Source organism: Bombus impatiens, unplaced genomic scaffold, assembly GCF_000188095.3.
Source record: "Bombus impatiens unplaced genomic scaffold, BIMP_2.2 scf_0537, whole genome shotgun sequence".
Classification (NCBI taxonomy): domain Eukaryota; kingdom Metazoa; phylum Arthropoda; class Insecta; order Hymenoptera; family Apidae; genus Bombus; species Bombus impatiens.
In genome coordinates, this window is record NT_176956.1 from 199,776 (window position 1) to 220,086 (window position 20,311).

The following is a 20,311-nucleotide window of genomic DNA, read 5'->3' on the forward strand; positions in this document are numbered from 1 at the left end:
CGTTTGAAAATTAACCAAAAGCAAGAGTAGCGCTATCGACAATAAACTAACGCTATCGCGCAATACCATCGATAATAAGTTTTTAAAGAAATAATATTGAAACTAGTTCGTTAGTTCTTGCAATTAGATCATTATCAGACACGAACGCAAAAGTCGAACGATTAATCGTTTCCTTTATAACTTGGATCTTTTATCGCAGCTTGTAATAGGAAAGAAGCACATATTCGCAAATTTTATTCGAACCTAATATGTCATTTTCTGCAAGATATATTTTTCTTTCCGATATTCTGCCATATTATTCGTATTATAGCAACTTGGAAAAGGAAAGCAACGGACTGTACGAACGTACTTTTGCTTTAGTTATTCCGTTATAATTGTAAAACAGAGCGATAGCAATCGCTTCACAAAGGGAGAATACAATATTGACGTTCGACGACAGATTGACGGATGAAATAGTTTGCTTAACCGCGAAATGCTTTTTACGTTTGGCTACCTTTGATCCCCAGAGTACCGCGAACTTTCTCCGATAGTTTATCCAGTTGGACAGTTCGATCAAGATAACTGTTACCGTGATCTGCACTAGCGTTGAAATTCTTTGAAATGTCTTTCATCCCTTCTTTTCTCTCTCTATTACTCGATATTCGTTTCTAATAACTTTTAATCTAGTTTACTTTTCTATCGTCTGAAGTTATTATATAAAATTTTATTAGAAATTTATTATCCAAATATTGCCATGATTACTTTACTTTAGCTATTTCTACGTCTTTTTTTATCACGCGCATCGTACGCATTTACGCACTTTCGCATTTCTCGCGAAATGCATGAAAATCTCGAGTCTATTCATCGTATAAAGTTTCACTCGAGATCTACGTATTACGAAAAATTAGAAATTCCTATAATTATGAAGATCTGAAGGAAGAAGAGCGACGCGAGATAATATATTTTATTTAACGTACTATTTCTAATAGACGGCGGTCTTCGACGTTTCATTTCGTTCGATCGAACCTTTCGATAAGAAAATGCGTTGAAAGCTTTTATTGAAGCTAGACACGGATAAAACAATATAAAACGTGAGCGGTCGGACACTCGAAAGCTCACAAAGTACACACGCGATGAATACAAGAAATACGTTTTATCAAGTACGTCCGATCGATTAGTTGCAAATTGCTCCAAATTGGATATGTGACTAATCTTGACACGATTGTTCCATTATCTCGAGTCGAGACTCGATACGATATCGCTAATCGTGATCTCACTCGAATGGTCGAATGCGTCGATGAAACTCTGTTTTACCAGAAATCTGTGAACGTTTCATTTTTTTCCGCCGAATTTATCGGGCTACGTGAAATGGATTCCTTTGAAGTTCCAACGACGACGAACTTGGACATCGGATAATGATCGATAACGTCGCGATATCAACGGAATATTTGGCCCCGCACGAGTATCGACAACTTTTAACCTGGTCATAGCTTCTACAACCCAACCAGTTACTCGTTGCTTCTCATCGATCGGTGTTAAAATGGTTACAAAAATTCTGATCTTATTTTGTATTCTTCTTGGAAACGGTAAGTTTCGTTAACTCTAGACCAATACGGTTGGGTCAGAAAAACGCTAATTGCGAACACGAAGCAATTAAATCCAAATAGAGATATCGAGTACTTAATTTTTCTTGTTTTCTGTGTCTCGTTAAATTTATACGCCTCGAAATTTTCCACAAGTGGACAAACATCCATACTCTTGAGTATCGCAAATACATTTTTGTTCATTACTTACGTTTAACTACATTTGTATCACGCTTGTATCACGTAGATTTGTATCAAGTTGTTTAATTTTATGTAATTTTTAATTACATAAAGTTTAATTTTTAATTATATTAATGATTGTTATCATATAAATTAGAAGGATGTACTTAAAAATTAACTGATTTAATTTGCGTGTAAACTGCGTCTTAACCGTGATGAATTATCTACGAGCGAACGATAACAGTCGAGTGTTAATAGTGTCGAATTAACAGACAAAATATTTTGTATTTTCTGTGCAGTTCTTGCGTCCGATAACTTCAAGTACGCCGACATCACAGAGTATCCTTATCATGTAAGTCAAAATATTGATCGTAACATCTGAAGATTGCCAACATTTGTGCATAGTTAAGACGATAAGATTAAAAGAACTCGGTTCAACGCTCATTTAGTACGTATTCACACTTCAGCCATTTCAGTAGTATGGTTGTACATACATGTGCAAACCGAGTAATTTATTCTAATATTTTTTACTTGTCAACTATAGATAAGCACGAAGTTAGAACGATGTAGAGACATTGTTCGTTTGAGTTTTAATTTAGAAGAACGTTTGATCGCAACTATGACAAAAAGCAAAGAATTAACACTACCTCTAGAAAAATATACATTTTTCGATCAAATTGCATCACGCATGCAAATACTTACAAATGGTGATTTAAGTACATTAATTCAATTTTGCGATTCTACGTGCAATAGTCTCGAATAGAAAATACGCTATTACGTTTTATGATTGTTTCGTTTGGTGATTGCTCGTGTGATACAGGTGTCCATCGAGATCTACGGCAAACATGTTTGTAGCGGAGCGTTAATGCACGAATCATGGGTGATGACTGTGGCGTCCTGCGTTTTTGGGTGAGTATCGTGCACGGAATTCCACGCGGTTTTATAGAAATTGCGTATCAGCGCGAACCAGCCAACGAATAACGGAACGTAATTGCTTACAGTTCGGACCCGGCTACGATGACTGTACGAGTACGTTCGTCCATGCTTTCTGTCGAAGGAGACGAATTGGAAGTGGCCAACATCGTCGTACACGAAGATTTTGATAAGTACGTGCTGCTCAATGATATCGCGCTTATCAAGGTATGAACAATTTGACTTGTTATGGCGATTTTTGTCGAACGAAAGCTAAACATTTTGGCAGAATTTTGAAGTCAAATGATATACTTGTTTTAACCTTTCAATACCGCTGTGCTCTTACTAAACGTATTTTTCCATTTTTGAAGATTTTCCTAAATCACTAAAATTGTATCCGCCTTGTGAAGATTCCATTTATTTTTAAGTACGGTAAACAATCGATCTTCCACATGATACAAAACAATAGAAAATTTATAGAAAACTAATTTTCCGTGATATCGTCGAAATACTTTTACTTTGTTCTCTTTCAACGATTTTAAACCCAATATCTCCTGTCTCTTCTGCAAATGGATAAAATGGCATAGAAATATTTAGCTGTTGTGGCAGAAACTCGAAAACGAACGGTTCAACGTAGGCGCGAAAAGTTCAATAAACGTCTGGCGATGATGCATTAGTGGAAAGTTGAAGACGAAACGTGCCAATGACGTTTACGATGTTAATTCCCGAGAATATCGTTGAAAAGTGAAATATGAGTTTTTCAAAAAATATTTACAAATTCTATCCTTATGAGGGAAACATCGTATTAAATAAAATGGTATTGAGAAAACGTTTCGAGATAAATATTTAATTATGTCGTATTTTTCTGGAGCGCAGCTGAGAATCCCCGTACAATTCGGCGAGAAATTGTTGCCAATAGAACTTCCGGAAAAGGAAGACTACAAGCTCGATGATGGAACGACGTGTTACGTGACAGGCTGGAGGCACACTCTGGTAGGTAGTGTTTCTGATGTTATTAATAAAATAAAACTTTCGTGCTGTCGATAAAGTTTGGTAAAACGTGTCGGCACCATTCGTTAATCGTTTATCTATGTTTCTAATTTTATAAATTTTGATGTATCGTGAAACGTTGCTGTGCCACGTGATTCTTATATTCAACAATCGGATATAAATTGGCAAAAATATTTCTACCGATAACACGGTAAAATACGATGAAAATGTGCCGTGTTTTTAACATTGTATCGCGCTGGAAAATCGTAGCAAACGAACATTCGTTTTATGCTCGGCGCTGATTATCTTTCCGTGTCATCGTGCGATCATTAAAACGCAAACTCGTTCACTAAATATTCACTTTCATCCCGATATCTGATTCCATTTTTGTCCTGATACGATATCTGGCGAACGCGGAAAAAACAAATGTATACACCTTTTATGATGGCCAATTTTCAATTGCCGAATAAAGAAACAAGCAACAACGCGCATTTCAATTTCGTTAACGCCCGGGCAAAATTGCGCGAACGATATTTCGCGATATTTTCAAAAGCAATAGATCAAACGATTTTTATCCTACTGTAACAACACGATATTCGTTCCATGAAAATTCTTCGCTCGAAAACGTTCAAAGAGACATTTAAAGATAGTCGATGAATTAAATCGAAGCTTCTCTCTTCCACTTTTTTCCTTTTCCATGTTCAAATTAACCTTCTCAAATTTTCTAAAAACTGCCCACAAACAAAGCGTCGTTCTTAGCACGAGCTTCGTTCGGATTAGTCAAATTGATCGAATTGCGTTTTCGTCGCCTTGCGTGACGTTGGCTCGTTGCGATTCAGTCGCTTGATTAATCCGAATAAAGCTGCACGTATCGATCTTCTCATACGACAATCGATATCCTGATCCACGCACATCAACGATCGTACACACTACGCTCTATCCAGTCAAGCCATTGTCTTAGCTATCCTGAAGCACCATGTGATCTGTTTGATCGATCAACGATTTTCAGGTTGGTCCGGTGGAATCCCGGCTCACGGTGACAGCTGTACCGCTCGTGAATCAGAGTACCTGCAGCTCGACGATGCCCTGTTACGAGCCAGTGTTCCAGACGATGCTCTGCGCTGGTAACATGACCCACGGGGTAGAGACGTGTCAGGTAAGATGGAGATCAGAGAACGTGGCCTAGAAGCGGATCCAAGGGGCAGAAAGCGGTTGGAAACTGAGATCGTAGACAGAGGAAAGGGAGAGATGCGTGGATTCGCGAGCCGCGACATCCCTGCGGCAGTTAAGCGCCCTGAAGGGTTTTGCCAAGGAGATTCCTCGACCTCGTCGTATGCGATGCCACTCGACGCTTGCCTCTGTGTGATGCTGATACGCTGCACCACTTTACCTGTATACGTAGTTATACAGGATATGGCATGCTACTGGAATAGATTATAGCTTTGGTAGAACAGAAGATGAGAAACAATTTCATTAGACAAAGTTAAATGATTTCGAATAATACATTGCTCGGTATGAATACTTGGACAGGCGTGGAGCTTTAAAGATTTTGAGGTCACCTATACCTTGTTTAATGGAACTACCAGTTTCTTTTTCTACTAATCGATGCGTTTTCTTATTTTCTACGAAAACGTATTAAGAATTTCTCTGTGAAAGTCGATTAATTTTTAAATCTCTTTTTGTATGTAAATCGATCGACGCGTCTTTTTATTCCCTATGGATAAGATTTAAAGATTAGTGAGTTAAAAAATTGTTTTTCTGCACCGACAGACGAAATTTTGTATTCCGTATAAAACGATATTAAGACGCTTGGATCAGCGTGAGAGATATTTTTGACGTTTAATTTCGTAGTATTTATAACAGAAAACTCGAGAGTATGTCTCTCCTTGTTTTTCACGAAATGCTAAGCATTTTAATAGAAAATATCAAAACGCATAGATCGTATAAAAAGATCGATAGTTTCGTTTAAAAAGATAGGAGTGAGCCTAAAATCCTCGAAACACCACCATTTCCAACGTAGACAATTTTGCCTGACGGCAACTTTTTCTATTTTCTACCGTTTTCGAGCTACAGTGATTGACCCAGTTATGCGAGACACTGTGTTACGTACATGTTGCTTGCATGACACGGTGATGTTAGTCGCAACCGTTTCCGAGATACAGAGCACGAGTCCCCAAAAATGTGCCACCGGAGGTTGGTTTGGCAGGTTGGACGGTAAGGAAGACGGATCACTTTGTTTTGGTGGTCATTGTTTGCCGTGCAATTAGTGGATCGAACAGGATGGTTGATTGTTCAGCATAAATGATCGAGTGGATGTTTTAGGGAAAGTTGAGCTAATTGTTCGTCGAAGATAGCATCTTAGGCAAAGAAAAGTCGTTTAACAAAGTCGAGTTATTTTTACTATGGTTCGTTGTAAACGAAGGCGAGGTAGAAGCGTCGAAGAAGCACTGGATTCTGTACAGGGTTGAGAATTGCATATTTCAAGTTTTTGAAGTTCTGACAATGAGTTAAGGAGTTCGAATAGTTTCATAGTTTTGAAGTGCAAGAGAGTTTGGCAAGATCATTGAAATGCAAATTACGCATCGTCTGCAAACTCTACTTCTCTTTTTGATATAGGTACTGTTAAAGAATCGAGAGCAGAAATTAATTTCTCGGATATTTCGTGATAAGTTTCTGAACTTTCCTCGATTTTTCGTTATCAGCGCTAGTAACTTGTGACCTACAACTTGTGAAATCATCCGTAAAATCTTTTAGGGTCCACGCGTGTATCCAGCTAATTCTTTTACCTATTTTCATCGAAAAGTATGAACCTTAAAAGACAATCACATAAACCAGACACGTATATCTAGGATCGTAAATTTATATCGAATCGTCCATTCGTTGAACTACCATGAAAATGCAGCTGGAATTTTAGAAACGGTACTTCTTGACGAACAATGATACGTGAAGCAACAATGCCCGATTCATGCACCAATACCACATTATCCTCTGAATATTCAATGGCTATTGAAATTTCTTGGATTCCATTGGCATTGTTTATCGTTTATTAACACGAGCATTCGTTCGAGTTTTCCTTTGTAAACTTCTCTTAACAACGCGTTCGCGATAATAATTCAACGAGTCAACATTTCGATCAACGTTTCAATCATATGGTTATCGCTAGTATAACGATTAAATCACTGAATTTGTTATTATCGTGTAATTGAAAAGCTTAGAGAGATACATACATAGAAGCGACGAGGTTTGTTTTAATAAAAGCTATGAATAAAATGAAATCTAAAGAAATTATCGAACGTATTAATTGCTCGAAAATTTATAGATCACAATGAAATTCTCTACACAAATGGTCTTACGTATAGCGTTTCTATTAATTGATGCGATCTTTCATTAGAATTCGGATTCATTAGAAATTTTCATTTGTACTTGATTTGCATTTCCTGGCAAATCTGAAGATGTAAAAGCGCATAAAATGCATCTAGTATACGCGCAGAAGTATGCAAATTAAGACAGTAATTAAAATATTTAAATAAATTTCTGTATAGGTTCTATTTCTTTGGTTGTGTTTATAAAAATATGAATTTACGTAAATATCCGCAGCCTATTTACTAATTAATTTTGCGTTTCAAAAACTTTCGACACATTTGCACCGTTTTTCCACGCAATCTCACAGTCTCAGTCGATTATAATTGTTCTCCACGTACTCTGGCTGCTTACACTTGGTCGTACAATTAGTCAACGATCAATTTAACGTTTGCCGGGTCGAGACACACGTTCGACTAATTCAGGCGGCGCGGTGACCGAATCAAATTGTCAAGCAAACTGATGCGCCTGATTTCAAGGCTTTGAGTCGAGCGCAAAGATAACGTCGGGCAGATAAATCCAGTGATCTAGATTCGAACGATTCGTACGTGGACAGAATTGGAAAAGACCGGATAAACCGGACCATCGAGGTTGAAAATTTATGCGATCCGTAATTAGCAGGCGAAACGAACGGCGAACGTTTGGTATCCATTGGGTCAAGGAATTTCAGATAATTATAGGTTCGTCGCAAGTTCATTTACGATTTGTGTGTTGGAAAAGCGCAATTTAGCATTCGCACGCAAATGTTAGTTAGATTTGAGTATTTTAAAGAGAGAAAAGGATTTTAATTGCATACACGGGCGAGTACTTTAAGATAGATCAGATCTAAAGTGAGAAATAAAAATTTCATATATCCCGACATCGTTGAAATCTTGTTCTTTCGCGAGGTTGGAAATAATTTCTAGTTCAATTCCTGCAATTATATTTAAACTTTCAATAATTTCTCGTTCTTGTCTTTTAATTTATGGAAGTGATCGATATGACTTCTGAACGGCTCGTATAATTTTCATTTGGCTTTGATTTCAAATATACGCATAGCCGAAAGTATCTTCGATAACTACACCGTCGTATTTCTAAGATTTGGCAGAAGATTTATTTCACTCCTGAATCTTCTTGCTTATTTTTCATTCGGCGAAGGGGAGAACGTTGGCAAATTCTCAAACAAGTCCAATTAATTATAGGCACCGTCGATGATATCGTTAACGCCAATATCTGACATTGCGTTCCATTTCTGACTGAATCGTCGTGCTAACGGTTCGCCGATACAATGCACAAAAGATACGTCGGGTTTATAAGCAACGTTTGAATACGGTCAGATGAATAGAAAGTGAACATTATTCATCGTGCATAATAGAAAATTGTCATAAAGCTGCGGAGATTCCTACACGCCCCGTCGTTATAGTAATAACAATAAAATTCGCCAGAGCGATAGAAAAATCTATATCTTTCGGTTGGTTCTCTATCGCCAATAGATTCCAATTTTTGTTCCATTTTTTTTTATCCCTCCCTTGTCCCTTTCGCATGAATATTTCTCTATTGGAAATACAATCCCGCGAAAGTTATGTAACGCTGCACGTCTTTTCAAAACAGATAAACGCGATGGAGATTTCGAACGCTGAATTTTTGAATGCGAACGCGTTTAAACGAAGCAAAACTAAGCGAAATTTTCAAACCGTTCTTCAGTGGCAATTTTCGCGTTCTTTGTTCGAGGATATTGGCGAGTATCATAACGCATAGTATACATATACGTAGAACGCACGAGGCGATGTTAGATTTTAAAATTCGAAATAACCTTCTGCCATTATTGACACCAGTCGTTTTATCTTCCTTCTTCCACGATTGTTCAATCTCGATAATTTTATTTTTTAGTGCATTCTATTACACGTATGAACGATATTTTCAACTGTTGTTAGAAAAAAAGTTACAAATTATATTCACATCTCTGAATCTAAATAATCTTGAATCTAAAGAATCTAAATAATTCTGTAATTATTATTAGCAATATATCTTAAAACTCTTCTTTTTTTTATATATCTCTATCATATTCGAATACCTTTCCCAAAATAATTATTTTCCCCCCATTGAAACGCAGAAACGTTTACTTAAAATCGTTCGATACCTAAAAATAAACCGACAAACTGACAAAGTTTAGTTTCGAATGATAAATGTCAAACGATAACGGCTGCATCTATTTCTGTTCAATAGAAATAGATATTGTACGCGACAGAAAAACAGAACTCGGAGCTACAAGTAATCACTGAAACCGTCAACCCTCGTCTGCTTGCAGGGTGATCCAGGTGCTCCGCTGATGGAAGGCCAGACGCTGATTGGTGTTCTATCCTACGGATTAGGATGTAAAACTATGATACATCCGGGTGTATACACTCGTGTCAGCAGTTACCTAGCTTGGATCTCGGCAAATTCCGGTATCCACTATATATGAGATGATATTCGTGAAACTACAATGTCAACATCGCTAACCTTTACCCGGAAGTCGTGGCAAACTGAAGCTTCTACCGTTTTAAAGGAATGACGGAATGGCTGGAAGATTCTTCTACCCGTTCGTATATCGTCAAGGCGATGTCAAAGCTATCTCGCTTTATAAATTTGTCGAACGTAGTAAAAGGGCTTTATGAAAATACAACGAACCTAGAAAGTACGTCTTTTGTTTCTTCGCGAACGATTTTCCTCTCCTGTATTGCGCGTATAACTGCACACTTTCATTTCGTCGAATTTTTCCATCTTTTATATCTTCGTTCTTTGGTTCAGCTCGAACGAACAAACAGAAACTAATAAGTTGGTTCAAATTCCAAGGAGAATACTACTCCGTGTAGAAGAGACAGAAAATCCGAAATAACTGTTACACGATGAATATATAAATCGGGAATTTAAACTGCGAAGCAACATCCATCGAACAAACTAATTAGCGGGTTTCACCGAGTACGTACACCTTATAACGAATACCAAATTCGTACGATAAAACACAGAAATGGTTTGTTTACGGAACTGTCCGTTATTTTCGCCCGCTGCTGCGTAGCGGATCGTTCATTAGCAAAATGATAGGATTCTTATGCCGGAAATTCCCGATTAAATACTAGACGTTTTCAATGAGAAATAACCGAATCAATTATGGGGCCACTTGTTACGTTTTTGTATTAGGATTTACGCATGTTTCGTTATTGATTTCGCTGCTTTCGCCACGGTTAAACGAGCAACGCTGAACAGCAATTCCTCGGTTCGTGCTTATTTCCTCTACAAACGTAACGTAAATATTGGTCGCTTATTAACAATCGTCGAGATAAAATATTCGAGAAGAATTGTGCGACGAGTAAGGATAATTGGTACGTTTGATTCGTACGCGGTAATTGAGTGGTGGAAAGGGGAACGAGCCACGTCGGGCTACGGAACACCATTTATTATCGAATACTCATAACCCGTGATCTAATTGTGGAACAAAAAGCAGTCGGCGATGACATTTCAGCGCGTCGAGATCACATTAATTATTTGCGAAAAAGCAACCGCGAATCGTGGTGGTTTTCGTGCTCGTCGAACGCGTCCCGCTCTCTTTGTAAACAAAGGGGATGGCGGCCGTGGTAGCGACGCGAATTGTTTGCAGGAAAAATTTCACAGATCGTAGTTGCTTCGATAACGTTCTGTGTTCGCGACTAGGATAAACAGAAAACGCTCACAGACCGGTTTTCTCGGTGATCCAACTTCGAAGGACTGTCACACGCGTGTAAACGCCGGGATAAGATGGCCGCGCGCATCCAAAGCCCCACGATACGATTCCGATCAGTTTGTCATGCTGCACCAACGGTCCGCCACTGTCGCCCTGTCAAAATCATAGTTTTATTGAGAAAAATTAGAAATTTGCTTATCTTTAACGCGGCAAATGTTACATATACAGGGTGGTTGGTAACTGGCGGTACGAGCGGAAAGGGGGTGATTCTACGCGAAAAAAGAAGTCGAAAATATAGAATAAAAATTTAAAAATTTAAAAATTTAAAAATTTAAAAATTTAAAAATTTAAAAATTTAAAAATTTAAAAATTTAAAAATTTAAAAATTTAAAAATTTAAAAATTTAAAAATTTAAAAATTTAAAAATTTAAAAATTTAAAAATTTAAAAATTTAAAAATTTAAAAATTTAAAAATTTAAAAATTTAAAAATTTAAAAATTTAAAAATTTAAAAATTTAAAAATTTAAAAATTTAAAAATTTAAAAATTTAAAAATTTAAAAATTTAAAAATTTAAAAATTTAAAAATTTAAAAATTTAAAAATTTAAAAATTTAAAAATTTAAAAATTTAAAAATTTAAAAATTTAAAAATTTAAAAATTTAAAAATTTAAAAATTTAAAAATTTAAAAATTTAAAAATTTAAAAATTTAAAAATTTAAAAATTTAAAAATTTAAAAATTTAAAAATTTAAAAATTTAAAAATTTAAAAATTTAAAAATTTAAAAATTTAAAAATTTAAAAATTTAAAAATTTAAAAATTTAAAAATTTAAAAATTTAAAAATTTAAAAATTTAAAAATTTAAAAATTTAAAAATTTAAAAATTTAAAAATTTAAATCTGTAATTATAATTATAATTGCAAAAAAAAACTCTGCATACGAGAAATTTGGAATTAGGAAAAGAATCTCCCAGGGAAGAGTGACATGATTATCAGATATCAGTGTTACGAATATTGAAATGACGTTCCATTGAAATAAATTCCTCCCCCAATAACTTGAAACCGATAAATAATACCGTAAACTTATGGTACAATATACAGGGTGGTTAGTAACTGGTGGTACAAGCGGAAAGTCAAGCGAAAATATAGAATATAAATTTTTTTTTTTAATTTCTTCTTTTTTTTTTTAATGTTTCCATGGAGACAACGATCTACAGTGAGATCCGTTATAACGTACCGCACGCGTACCGAGCGAAAACTCAAAGTCGATTTTCACGAAAACAAAGCCTCAAACGAAAAATTTGTATTCTATATTTTCGACTTCTTTTTTCGCGTAGAATCGCCCCCTTTCCGCTTGTCCCCCCAGTTACCAACCACCCTGTATATTTGTCTTTGGGGTATAATAATTTTTGTATTTTTCAATGAAATAGAGACTGTTCATGGTTACCGCCACTGTCGCCCTGTCAAAATCATAGTTTTATTGAGAAAAATTAGAAATTTGCTTATCTTTAACGCGGCAAATGTTACAGTTGGTAACTGGCGGTACAAGCGGAAAGGGGGTAATTCTACGCGAAAAAAGAAGTCGAAAATATAGAATACAAATTTTTCGTTTGAGGCTTTGTTTTCGTGAAAATCGACTTTGAGTTTTCGCTCGGTACGCGTGCGGTACGTTATAACGGATCTCACTGTAGATCGTTGTCTCCATGGAAACATTAAAAAAAAAAAGAAGAAATTAAAAAAAAAAATTTATATTCTATATTTTCGCTTGACTTTCCGCTTGTACCACCAGTTACTAACCACCCTGTATATTGTACCATAAGTTTACGGTATTATTTATCGGTTTCAAGTTATTGGGGGAGGAATTTATTTCAATGGAACGTCATTTCAATATTCGTAACACTGATATCTGATAATCATGTCACTCTTCCCTGGGAGATTCTTTTCCTAATTCCAAATTTCTCGTATGCAGAGTTTTTTTTTGCAATTATAATTATAATTACAGAGTTACTAGGTTTTCTTCTATAACGCCAGAATTCTTGCTTCTACAGGATATTCGCAACATTCGAACGCAACAAGAACGCGAGCGGACGTTCGTAAGGATTAAATGAAGCATCTGAAGGAATCGAACAAACTCTCTGGTGCATCGTTAGTTGCAACCGGGCGTTCGAACGTCCTGCGAATGCTCGATTTCCGATTCGGTATTTCCGAACATTCGCCAAATGGCGAAAGAATGCTCGTTTGCGGCGTTTTAATTCTCAAGGTATACCAAAGTGGAAGAAGAGCGAACGTTCGTCCGCTTGGTCTAAACCTTAATATAATCGATCGATTGATCGTAAGTGATCGATCATGGCCCGAGGGACGAAACATTAATAACTTAATGACTACGTTGAAATAGAATTAATACCACGAGTGTATTGATTCGCATGGAAGAAAGCTACTAACAAATTAACGACATCGAATTACCTGACAGGCATCCTTTCCTCCGGCATTCACATAACCAGCGCATATCATTCTTCGTGTGATTGGTCTGGTCATGTACAAACGGGAACACTGAGCGCTAGAAACGAGTGGTACTTGTACTTTACGTAACCGTGTGGTCAGTGGACCGTTGTTTCTCAAAACTCCCCAACCGGTAACCATCGCATTGCTGCCAGCCGTATAATGATCGGCTATTGGTGCCAGCAGGATCGGTTTTACCCGCGAACTGTACACCAGCCGCTTTTCCAACTGAAATTGTAATTGGTTTGAACGGTGCCAACCGTTGAGAGGCTGTGCATTGCGGAATTGATTGTGAAACGGTAATTGAATTCTTCGGCTTTATTCCACGGAGGCCCGTTAATAAATAAACCTTGTCGATCGACGCTCGGTTTGCCCTAGACCTAACTTCACCGATCGCCCGGATTTTCGTTACCGCTTGCTTTTTTCAACCGCTTCGAAATGGAGCGTGAAGTCGTCACGCTTTTACCTTGCTCGTGATACCCAAGTTTTTGCAGGTTCGATCGTCGTTGCAGTCTTACGAATAGTTTACGAGTTTAGTTTGTAGGAAACGGTTATACGTTGAGACGCGAATGTGTCGATTCTTAAGAAAGCCATACTTTGTATTTGTACGTGCAACAAGGTATCCGTGAAAATCCGTTCTTTAAAAAGATCAGTCAGGTATTATTGGAATTTTTGAGTGTTTAATATCAATCAGAATTTCGACTAATCGATTCGAAATCAGTACGGATAGATATTGAATCTTTGTAGAAAACTAATTCTCTTAATTCTTCATTCGCTTCGAAATTTCCCGTATCTTAGAATCTACACGATGTTATACGATTGGGCGATATGAGACTGTTTCGAATTTCTGGTTAAACAAATTAGATTTAGATAAATATCTTATTTCGCGATATACGAGTATTAAGTTCAAAAGGCACGCGCAGAAATACAAGAGAGTAGTGTACAATGAAATTCGACGATTCAGGCGAATTCCAGAAAATAAGTGGCTCGCTAACCTCTCACATAGAATTGTCGTTTCTTTCGTTTTACTATTACTTACAAACAATTTTACGAACAATTCTACAACAATTCTAACGATGAAAAGGGCGGCAACGTTCGAATAAAAAATAGCAGAGAAATCCTACTCACCCGAATCAGAGCAATATCGTAATCCGCGATGCTTCTGTCGTAGTTCTCGTGAGTAATAATTTTTTCGGCGATGACTACAGTGGCGTTGTCCTCCGTAAGGTCGGAAGTGCCTGCCTTGATCGAAAAGAAACGAACCAAGGGGCTGAAAGAACGAAAGAACGCTCATTAACGCATCGTTCGCGACTAGGGCTATTCGTAGATACACACGCGTTGCATAACGAGATCGATGGTGCTTGTTAACGAAACTAGTAAAAGGGTACGTACCTCTGGACACAGTGCGCGGCTGTGACGATCCATTGCTCGCTAATGATAGAGCCACCGCATACGTGACGATTGTTAAATCGAAGAGACACCTATAAATTTCAGTCGGCGTGTATCAATTTTGCGGACGATCAGGCCAGAAACAACTGTGAAATTTGTGATGGAGAAAATATCGTCGAAATACGGAACACGACCAGCCTGTTAAACGAGGATTAATATCTTTCCTGATATCTGCATCGAGCGAGCGACTGGGTTTCAAAATGCCGAACTCGTGACCGTGGTCACGACCAGAAAATTACAGCTGCATTCGAGCTAAATTATTCCCTTTTTTCATATTTATGGTATTCGTAAATTTATAGCATTTGAAAATTAAAACGCAACGTTCGCGATATTTTTCTTTTTCTTTCGATGGAGAAGAGGAAGAATCAAGTCGAGGATTTCCGGATGGTTAATTTTGCTCGCCTTGAAGAAGGAAACTTAAGAGGAACTTGGGAGCAACTTGAGATAATACGTGGAAAAAAGGAAAGGGATGGACTCGACGGACGATGTTTTTCTTCGACAGGTAAAGGTGAACGAACGTAAAGCTTCGTCGATCGTTGTACACGAAGATACATCGGTCCTTAATGGGCTGTTTTGGCGCAAGCCGCGAGACGAAATGTTTCCACCCGACGGATTTCCACCAATTAATCTTCGCCAATTGCGGGAACGATCGTTTCGAATACTTACCTGGTACGGATGTTCATCGATACTTGCTGGCTGGCCTCCGACGATGCGACTCTCGTCAGCTGGAAGAATCAATAGTTGAATTTGCGTTTCCACTTGTCTGCTCGTTGAAAAACTACTAATCAAAGCGCGATATCGTTCGATGAATTTCCATAGAATTTAATGACTTCCCTTAAATCGAGAACTATCGAATAATCGTGAGTAAGAGACAATTGCACTCTGTTGAAAGCATCGCGTGCTCGTCTCGGTTTAATAAATCAAAAATTGAGCCAATAATCTAGCTACGGAAAAATAATAGAACAATTTTAATAGATTTATCGTACAAATAAAGGCAATTTAACGTGCAAATAATTTAAGACTATAAACGAACGATACGAAAACACTAATTTAATATATCTGACCGAATAAATAAACAATTAATATTGTACAATAAGATGTTGCCGAATTTACCAATTGAAATCCATACGAATTAATAAATTCTTATTTAACTAGAAATTTAAAAATCCTTCGAATCTTTTTTAAATCAGCGACAAAATGTAGTAAATCGTGGGATGAATGAAAGCAAGGAAAGTATGAATTATAACGATATGCTTTTTCCTTCTTAAGTACTTCAAGCGTTCAAAGTGTTTTTTTATCGAATTACAGGCCAATCGTACGTACGATCTGTGAAAAAATTCTGCGAGAGGCCGAGTAGAACGAGCTGCAATAACAACAGCGGCGTATACATGCTGGGAACCTGGTTCAAGAACTACCTGGTCGCCATAAGGCTCGCCCTTCTTTTATTTCGATATTCGGGTTAATTGTCCTTCGTATCAATTTACCCGAACACGAGAAAAATGTCCGATCCACGAAAGTTTCAGACTGTCGACCTGAATTCCACGTCGATTACGTAAAAGCAGCAAGACTAACGTAAAATTTCAACGCCGTGACCGCACGATAACGTTATTTCTTCTGGAAACAACTGTTTTTCTTTTCTTCAAAAACATTATAACAAGTAAAAAACGTATGTAACATGCAGAGTTTCATTTTAGAATCATTTTAGTGGGTCGATTATTTATGGTACCAAGAGATCAATAATTTCTGCACAAGCGTTTCACGCGTTTCTTTCTGATACCATCGAATTAATAGAATTTTAAAGATGCTTAAAATTGCAGTGTATTTATTCCACTAACGTTATACTATATCTTTGATGCTATAAGAAGCAAGTCGTTCCTATGGAAATTGTCTCTATGTACGTGAAAAACATGAGATAGTTGCTGCTTTGCGTGAAGCAACGAAGCTTAGAGATGGAATCTGAAGAAACAAGACAATTATATACGAATTTATAATTTATAACTTGTTAAAGTATACTAACCATGGAAATCGTTCTATCGAGTGAAAATAATTTGACAGCGTAAAACGTATCGCGTACTGCGTACATTTAAAACGTAATTGCTCGTATGCCTTAGACATCTGACATAAATATGCGCGAAGGACGATCGATTTCCAACGACGAAAGCAACAACAGCAATTCGACTCTCGTTTAAGAATCGTAGTAACCGACCCGTGGGATCAGGAGGAAAATTCGAAATACACGGAACGTATCGAATAGTCATTAGGCAAGTTCGTTGCACACGATGCAGAAACCGACGAACCGACAGGCAACGACAGACTGTTGTTAAAGGATATCGATTGCTCGGGGAACGTAATGCCCGTTGCATTAGTATGCCGAGTCTGACATGATTCTTACGAACGCGCAATCGGCCAGGGTAAATTCTCTGTTAGAATCGGGCTCTCTTTACGAGACGAAGATGCCGATCAACGCCGGCACGTACAATGGCGACGCTTGTTTCCGCCGCCCTTTACGAGCCAGCCATCTGTGCAAAGCTGCAAAATCGTTTATGCAACGGCATACCGACGGAAGGTCTCAAGCACGTCCGAGTCAGTCGTAAAATTAATAATTCTCGATAACGAACGGCCTTCTGCCTCCGACAAGAAAAGGCGAGAACGAGCAGAACCGACTTACATGCAGCATCGCGCTGCATACGTACAGCATGTTTCTTAACTTTCTCATAGGAGAGCTCGAGAAAGAGAGAGAGAGAGCTCAAGAAAGAGAGATAGAGAGATAGAGAGAGAGAGAGAGAGAGAGTTGATGAAACTGTGAACTGTAGCGTTATAAATTTCATATCGTAATTCCCGTTGGATTCATTTTTGATCGATTCGTGCTTTTTGCTAGAGAATTTGTCAAGTTAAAGGAGAATACGAGGGAATCGTTAATGGTACGTGCGATTTATGCTTTCAATTTTACGCTGAGAATTTCGTTTCTTCTTTCCATCGAAACATACAAACTTCGTATAGTCTGCGATCGAATATAAAATAAAAACGGAGCATATATGTATATCCAAAGTTTTGAATGACCGCATAAGTTGTTGAATTGGAGTAATTTCTAGCTTTAAAAGGCTTAGATTAAAAGGTTTGAATAGATGAATTTCACGCGAATAATTTACTCGAGCGTTTCGTATTGTGAATGATAGAATAAGGATTTCGAATACACATTTTTATTCGTTGAAACACGAACATAGCCGTAAAAAAAGTTTGCTCGAATTAAACCTAAAAACGTCTTCGTGTGTCGCAATGTGTTTTTCATGAAATAATGGTTTTTGATTTTAACTCACTGACGTTTTCGTTTTGGAAGTACAAGACGGCTGTTAAAGAGGATTAATGTTACACGATAATAACGGATACTTTGTTGCCATTAAAAGTTGCATTTTGTAAATGTGGAAAAGATAAATCGTACAACGCGCACCGCACGGTTACATGCATAAACATGTAATGGAAGAAATTTGTAAATGTACATATATTCATATATTTAAACGAGTTTATCTCTTCAAAATGTATCGTTGAAATTCAGTAACTGTGTGCATATTTTCATATCAATGTGTACCTATGCTGTTTTAAAACTGAAAACACTTTTTAAGGAGTTCATATTTCCCAAAAGCTTACTAAATATTTATTATTACAACTAGCAAATATCTTTATGAATAAGGAAATATTTACTAATATGTAATAGAAAATTAACATCTCTTTTTGGATTAAGAAACCTTTTTTAGTCGTTAAAGAAAAGCGATCGTTTAAGGATGAAAAAATTAGGTATGAAATTTAGATGTTCAGATTTAAATATAAAAATACTTTATCGATTAAAAATCCGCATTTTGTATACTGTGGTATGTAAAAGAAGATGCATAGTCACATGGAAAAGTTCTCGAACTGTAAATTAACTTGTTTTATTTTTTATTATTAATTCACTTTCCTTCCAGACGTCAGCTTTTCATTCATCAGCTATCATTCACTCCTTTCGAATCTTTTCTTCTCTTTTACGATAAACTACAACTCCTTTTTCTTTGCTTCTCGGTGAATAAAAAGCTGAATAAAAAGAAGGTTTAAAATTTTATCGATCGAAACTCTGCATTATTCTTGTAAAATTAATGGTTACTCATAAGGCTAAAGGTTTTTCATTCAGCTAACAGTAGCACCATTTCGCAAAGGCATCCGTGGCGAATTGATTATCGCGGCGAATGGCCTTTATTATTGCTTCCGGTTCTGCCTCCATTAAGATAATGTCGTAACCGTTCATCGATATGGTTCGACGGCACTTAAAATTGCGTAGTTCTTCCAAGAAAATGAACAGTATCGCGATATCGGCTGCGGTCTGGCCGATCCGATGGAAAGTAAACTGCTTTAATCGTCGTACTTCGTGATGCAAGAAGCATTAATTGCTTCAGGGCATTCGCGAAACACTTCCTCCGATAATTTATTAGCGCTGCAAACGCCTCTGTATCCGTTGCTTAATTGGCATCGTATGGAGAAATAAAACGTTCACTTCCCGAAAGAAAAAGAACGAAAGTGTTCGCTTCATTTTACGTTAATGTAACGAAAATAGTTTTATTCGTGGATACGAAAATCGCGATAATCGCATGGGATTATTGTTCATTCTCGACAACGATCGACTTTTCTATCAGCCGTTAGCGGATTGGCGCGATACCGAAATTAAATTTCCAGTTTCCAATCAAAAGTGCTCGTCTCATTATTCGTAGATGCGAGAATTTCGCGATAGTTACGTCGAGTTATTTTTCGTTTGCAACGACAATCGACCGTGCCCTGGTTAATTCGCTTTTAAGTTGAAAACTTTCGGAAAGTACCCGCTAATTGACGTTCAAATTTCGGTTAACGTGTTTTAAAATCCAACCCGATTTCTACGCCCGCGGAGTTAACGCAAGAATTAAGCTTAAATGGCGGAGAATAGACGAGCGAACGGTTTTCGGATGGTTACGCTTGCCGGTGAAAAGTGCGCCTCGGACAAGATTGCTTGATTGCGCGATAGAACGTTAATTGTTGAAATGGGAAACAATTATGTCGGCGAAGAGTTTGCAGCGACGCTAATTGTTTAAAATTTTCGTTGGGAAAGTTTACGTTGACGAGGAATGTTTCAGATTTGAACCATCGAGTTTTTATTTTATTCAATGTTTCTTCCATAATAGAAATCGATAACATAATTTCTATTATATATACATATATATATTTTTTATTGTTTCTGTTTATAATTAAAAAATCGAATATAAATTTCAATAATATGATTTAACAGCTGTATAATTTATCGAACGCTTAATAATATCAGATACTATAAACTATCCTGTAATAACAACTTAGACAATTTTATACTTTGATAGATTTGTCAGATTTATTTCAAATTTCACGAATATAATCGCAATAGTGGTGTCTCGGTACGTTAATCGGGTCTCAGAATATCTCCTATAAAACATATAGTATATTCGTAAAAGGTGTCCTACTACTTTCGTGAACCACTGTACGTAGGTATGTAGTATCGTGGACGAAAGGCCTAAGAGATATCGGGCGAACCATAAACAATGTCGCGAGAGCCGAGGCACCGTCGGGCCCATCAAAGTGTCGTCGGTCTTTTCAAGTGCATAGTTCGTAGAAAAGACCTACGTGACCCTGGCCACGAGCGTCTGCAGAACACGTG

The 20,311-nt window shown here is 37.1% G+C and overlaps 2 protein-coding genes and 1 long non-coding RNA gene across 3 annotated transcripts in view; 2 read left to right on the forward strand and 1 right to left on the reverse strand.

Annotated features, from left to right (window-relative positions):
• Positions 1 to 1,143: 1,143 nt before the first annotated feature.
• On the forward strand, positions 1,144 to 9,663 carry LOC100748258 (trypsin-4-like). The gene is made up of 7 exons (XM_003491241.4): positions 1,144 to 1,565; positions 2,042 to 2,094; positions 2,563 to 2,651; positions 2,744 to 2,882; positions 3,531 to 3,647; positions 4,654 to 4,800; positions 9,292 to 9,663. Exons 1-7 carry the CDS (start codon positions 1,520 to 1,522, stop codon positions 9,445 to 9,447), a joined length of 747 nt encoding a protein of 248 aa, XP_003491289.1. The 5' UTR covers positions 1,144 to 1,519; the 3' UTR covers positions 9,448 to 9,663.
• Positions 9,664 to 10,444: 781 nt separating this feature from the next.
• Positions 10,445 to 17,326, reverse strand: LOC100747896 (trypsin-4-like). Its single transcript, XM_033321933.1, has 5 exons — positions 17,297 to 17,326; positions 14,572 to 14,660; positions 14,308 to 14,449; positions 13,144 to 13,407; positions 10,445 to 10,836 (listed from the first exon to the last, which is right to left on the reverse strand). Exons 1-5 carry the CDS (start codon positions 17,324 to 17,326, stop codon positions 10,690 to 10,692), a joined length of 672 nt encoding a protein of 223 aa, XP_033177824.1. The 3' UTR covers positions 10,445 to 10,689.
• A 2,416-nt stretch (positions 17,327 to 19,742) lies between these two features.
• Positions 19,743 to 20,311, forward strand: part of LOC112213215 — a 4,383-nt gene continuing 3,814 nt past the window's right edge. Inside the window, exon 1 of the long non-coding RNA XR_002947101.2 lies at positions 19,743 to 20,142. This is a non-coding gene — a long non-coding RNA (uncharacterized LOC112213215). The remainder of the gene's footprint in view (positions 20,143 to 20,311) is intronic.

Bases quoted from the DNA above. Each gene is read 5' to 3' on its own strand.
- LOC100748258 (XM_003491241.4), top strand. From the start codon at position 1,520: ATGGTTACAAAAATTCTGATCTTATTTTGTATTCTTCTTGGAAACG. The intron at 2,095-2,562 runs GTAAGTCAAAAT...CGTGTGATACAG, and splicing joins TCACAGAGTATCCTTATCAT to GTGTCCATCGAGATCTACGG. The intron at 3,648-4,653 runs GTAGGTAGTGTT...AACGATTTTCAG, and splicing joins CAGGCTGGAGGCACACTCTG to GTTGGTCCGGTGGAATCCCG.
- LOC100747896 (XM_033321933.1), bottom strand. From the start codon at position 17,326: ATGCTGTACGTATGCAGCGCGATGCTGCAT. The intron at 14,661-17,296 runs GTAAGTCGGTTC...TGAAATTTATAG, and splicing joins TATGCAGCGCGATGCTGCAT to GTGTCTCTTCGATTTAACAA. The intron at 14,450-14,571 runs GTACGTACCCTT...TCGTTCTTTCAG, and splicing joins GCCGCGCACTGTGTCCAGAG to CCCCTTGGTTCGTTTCTTTT.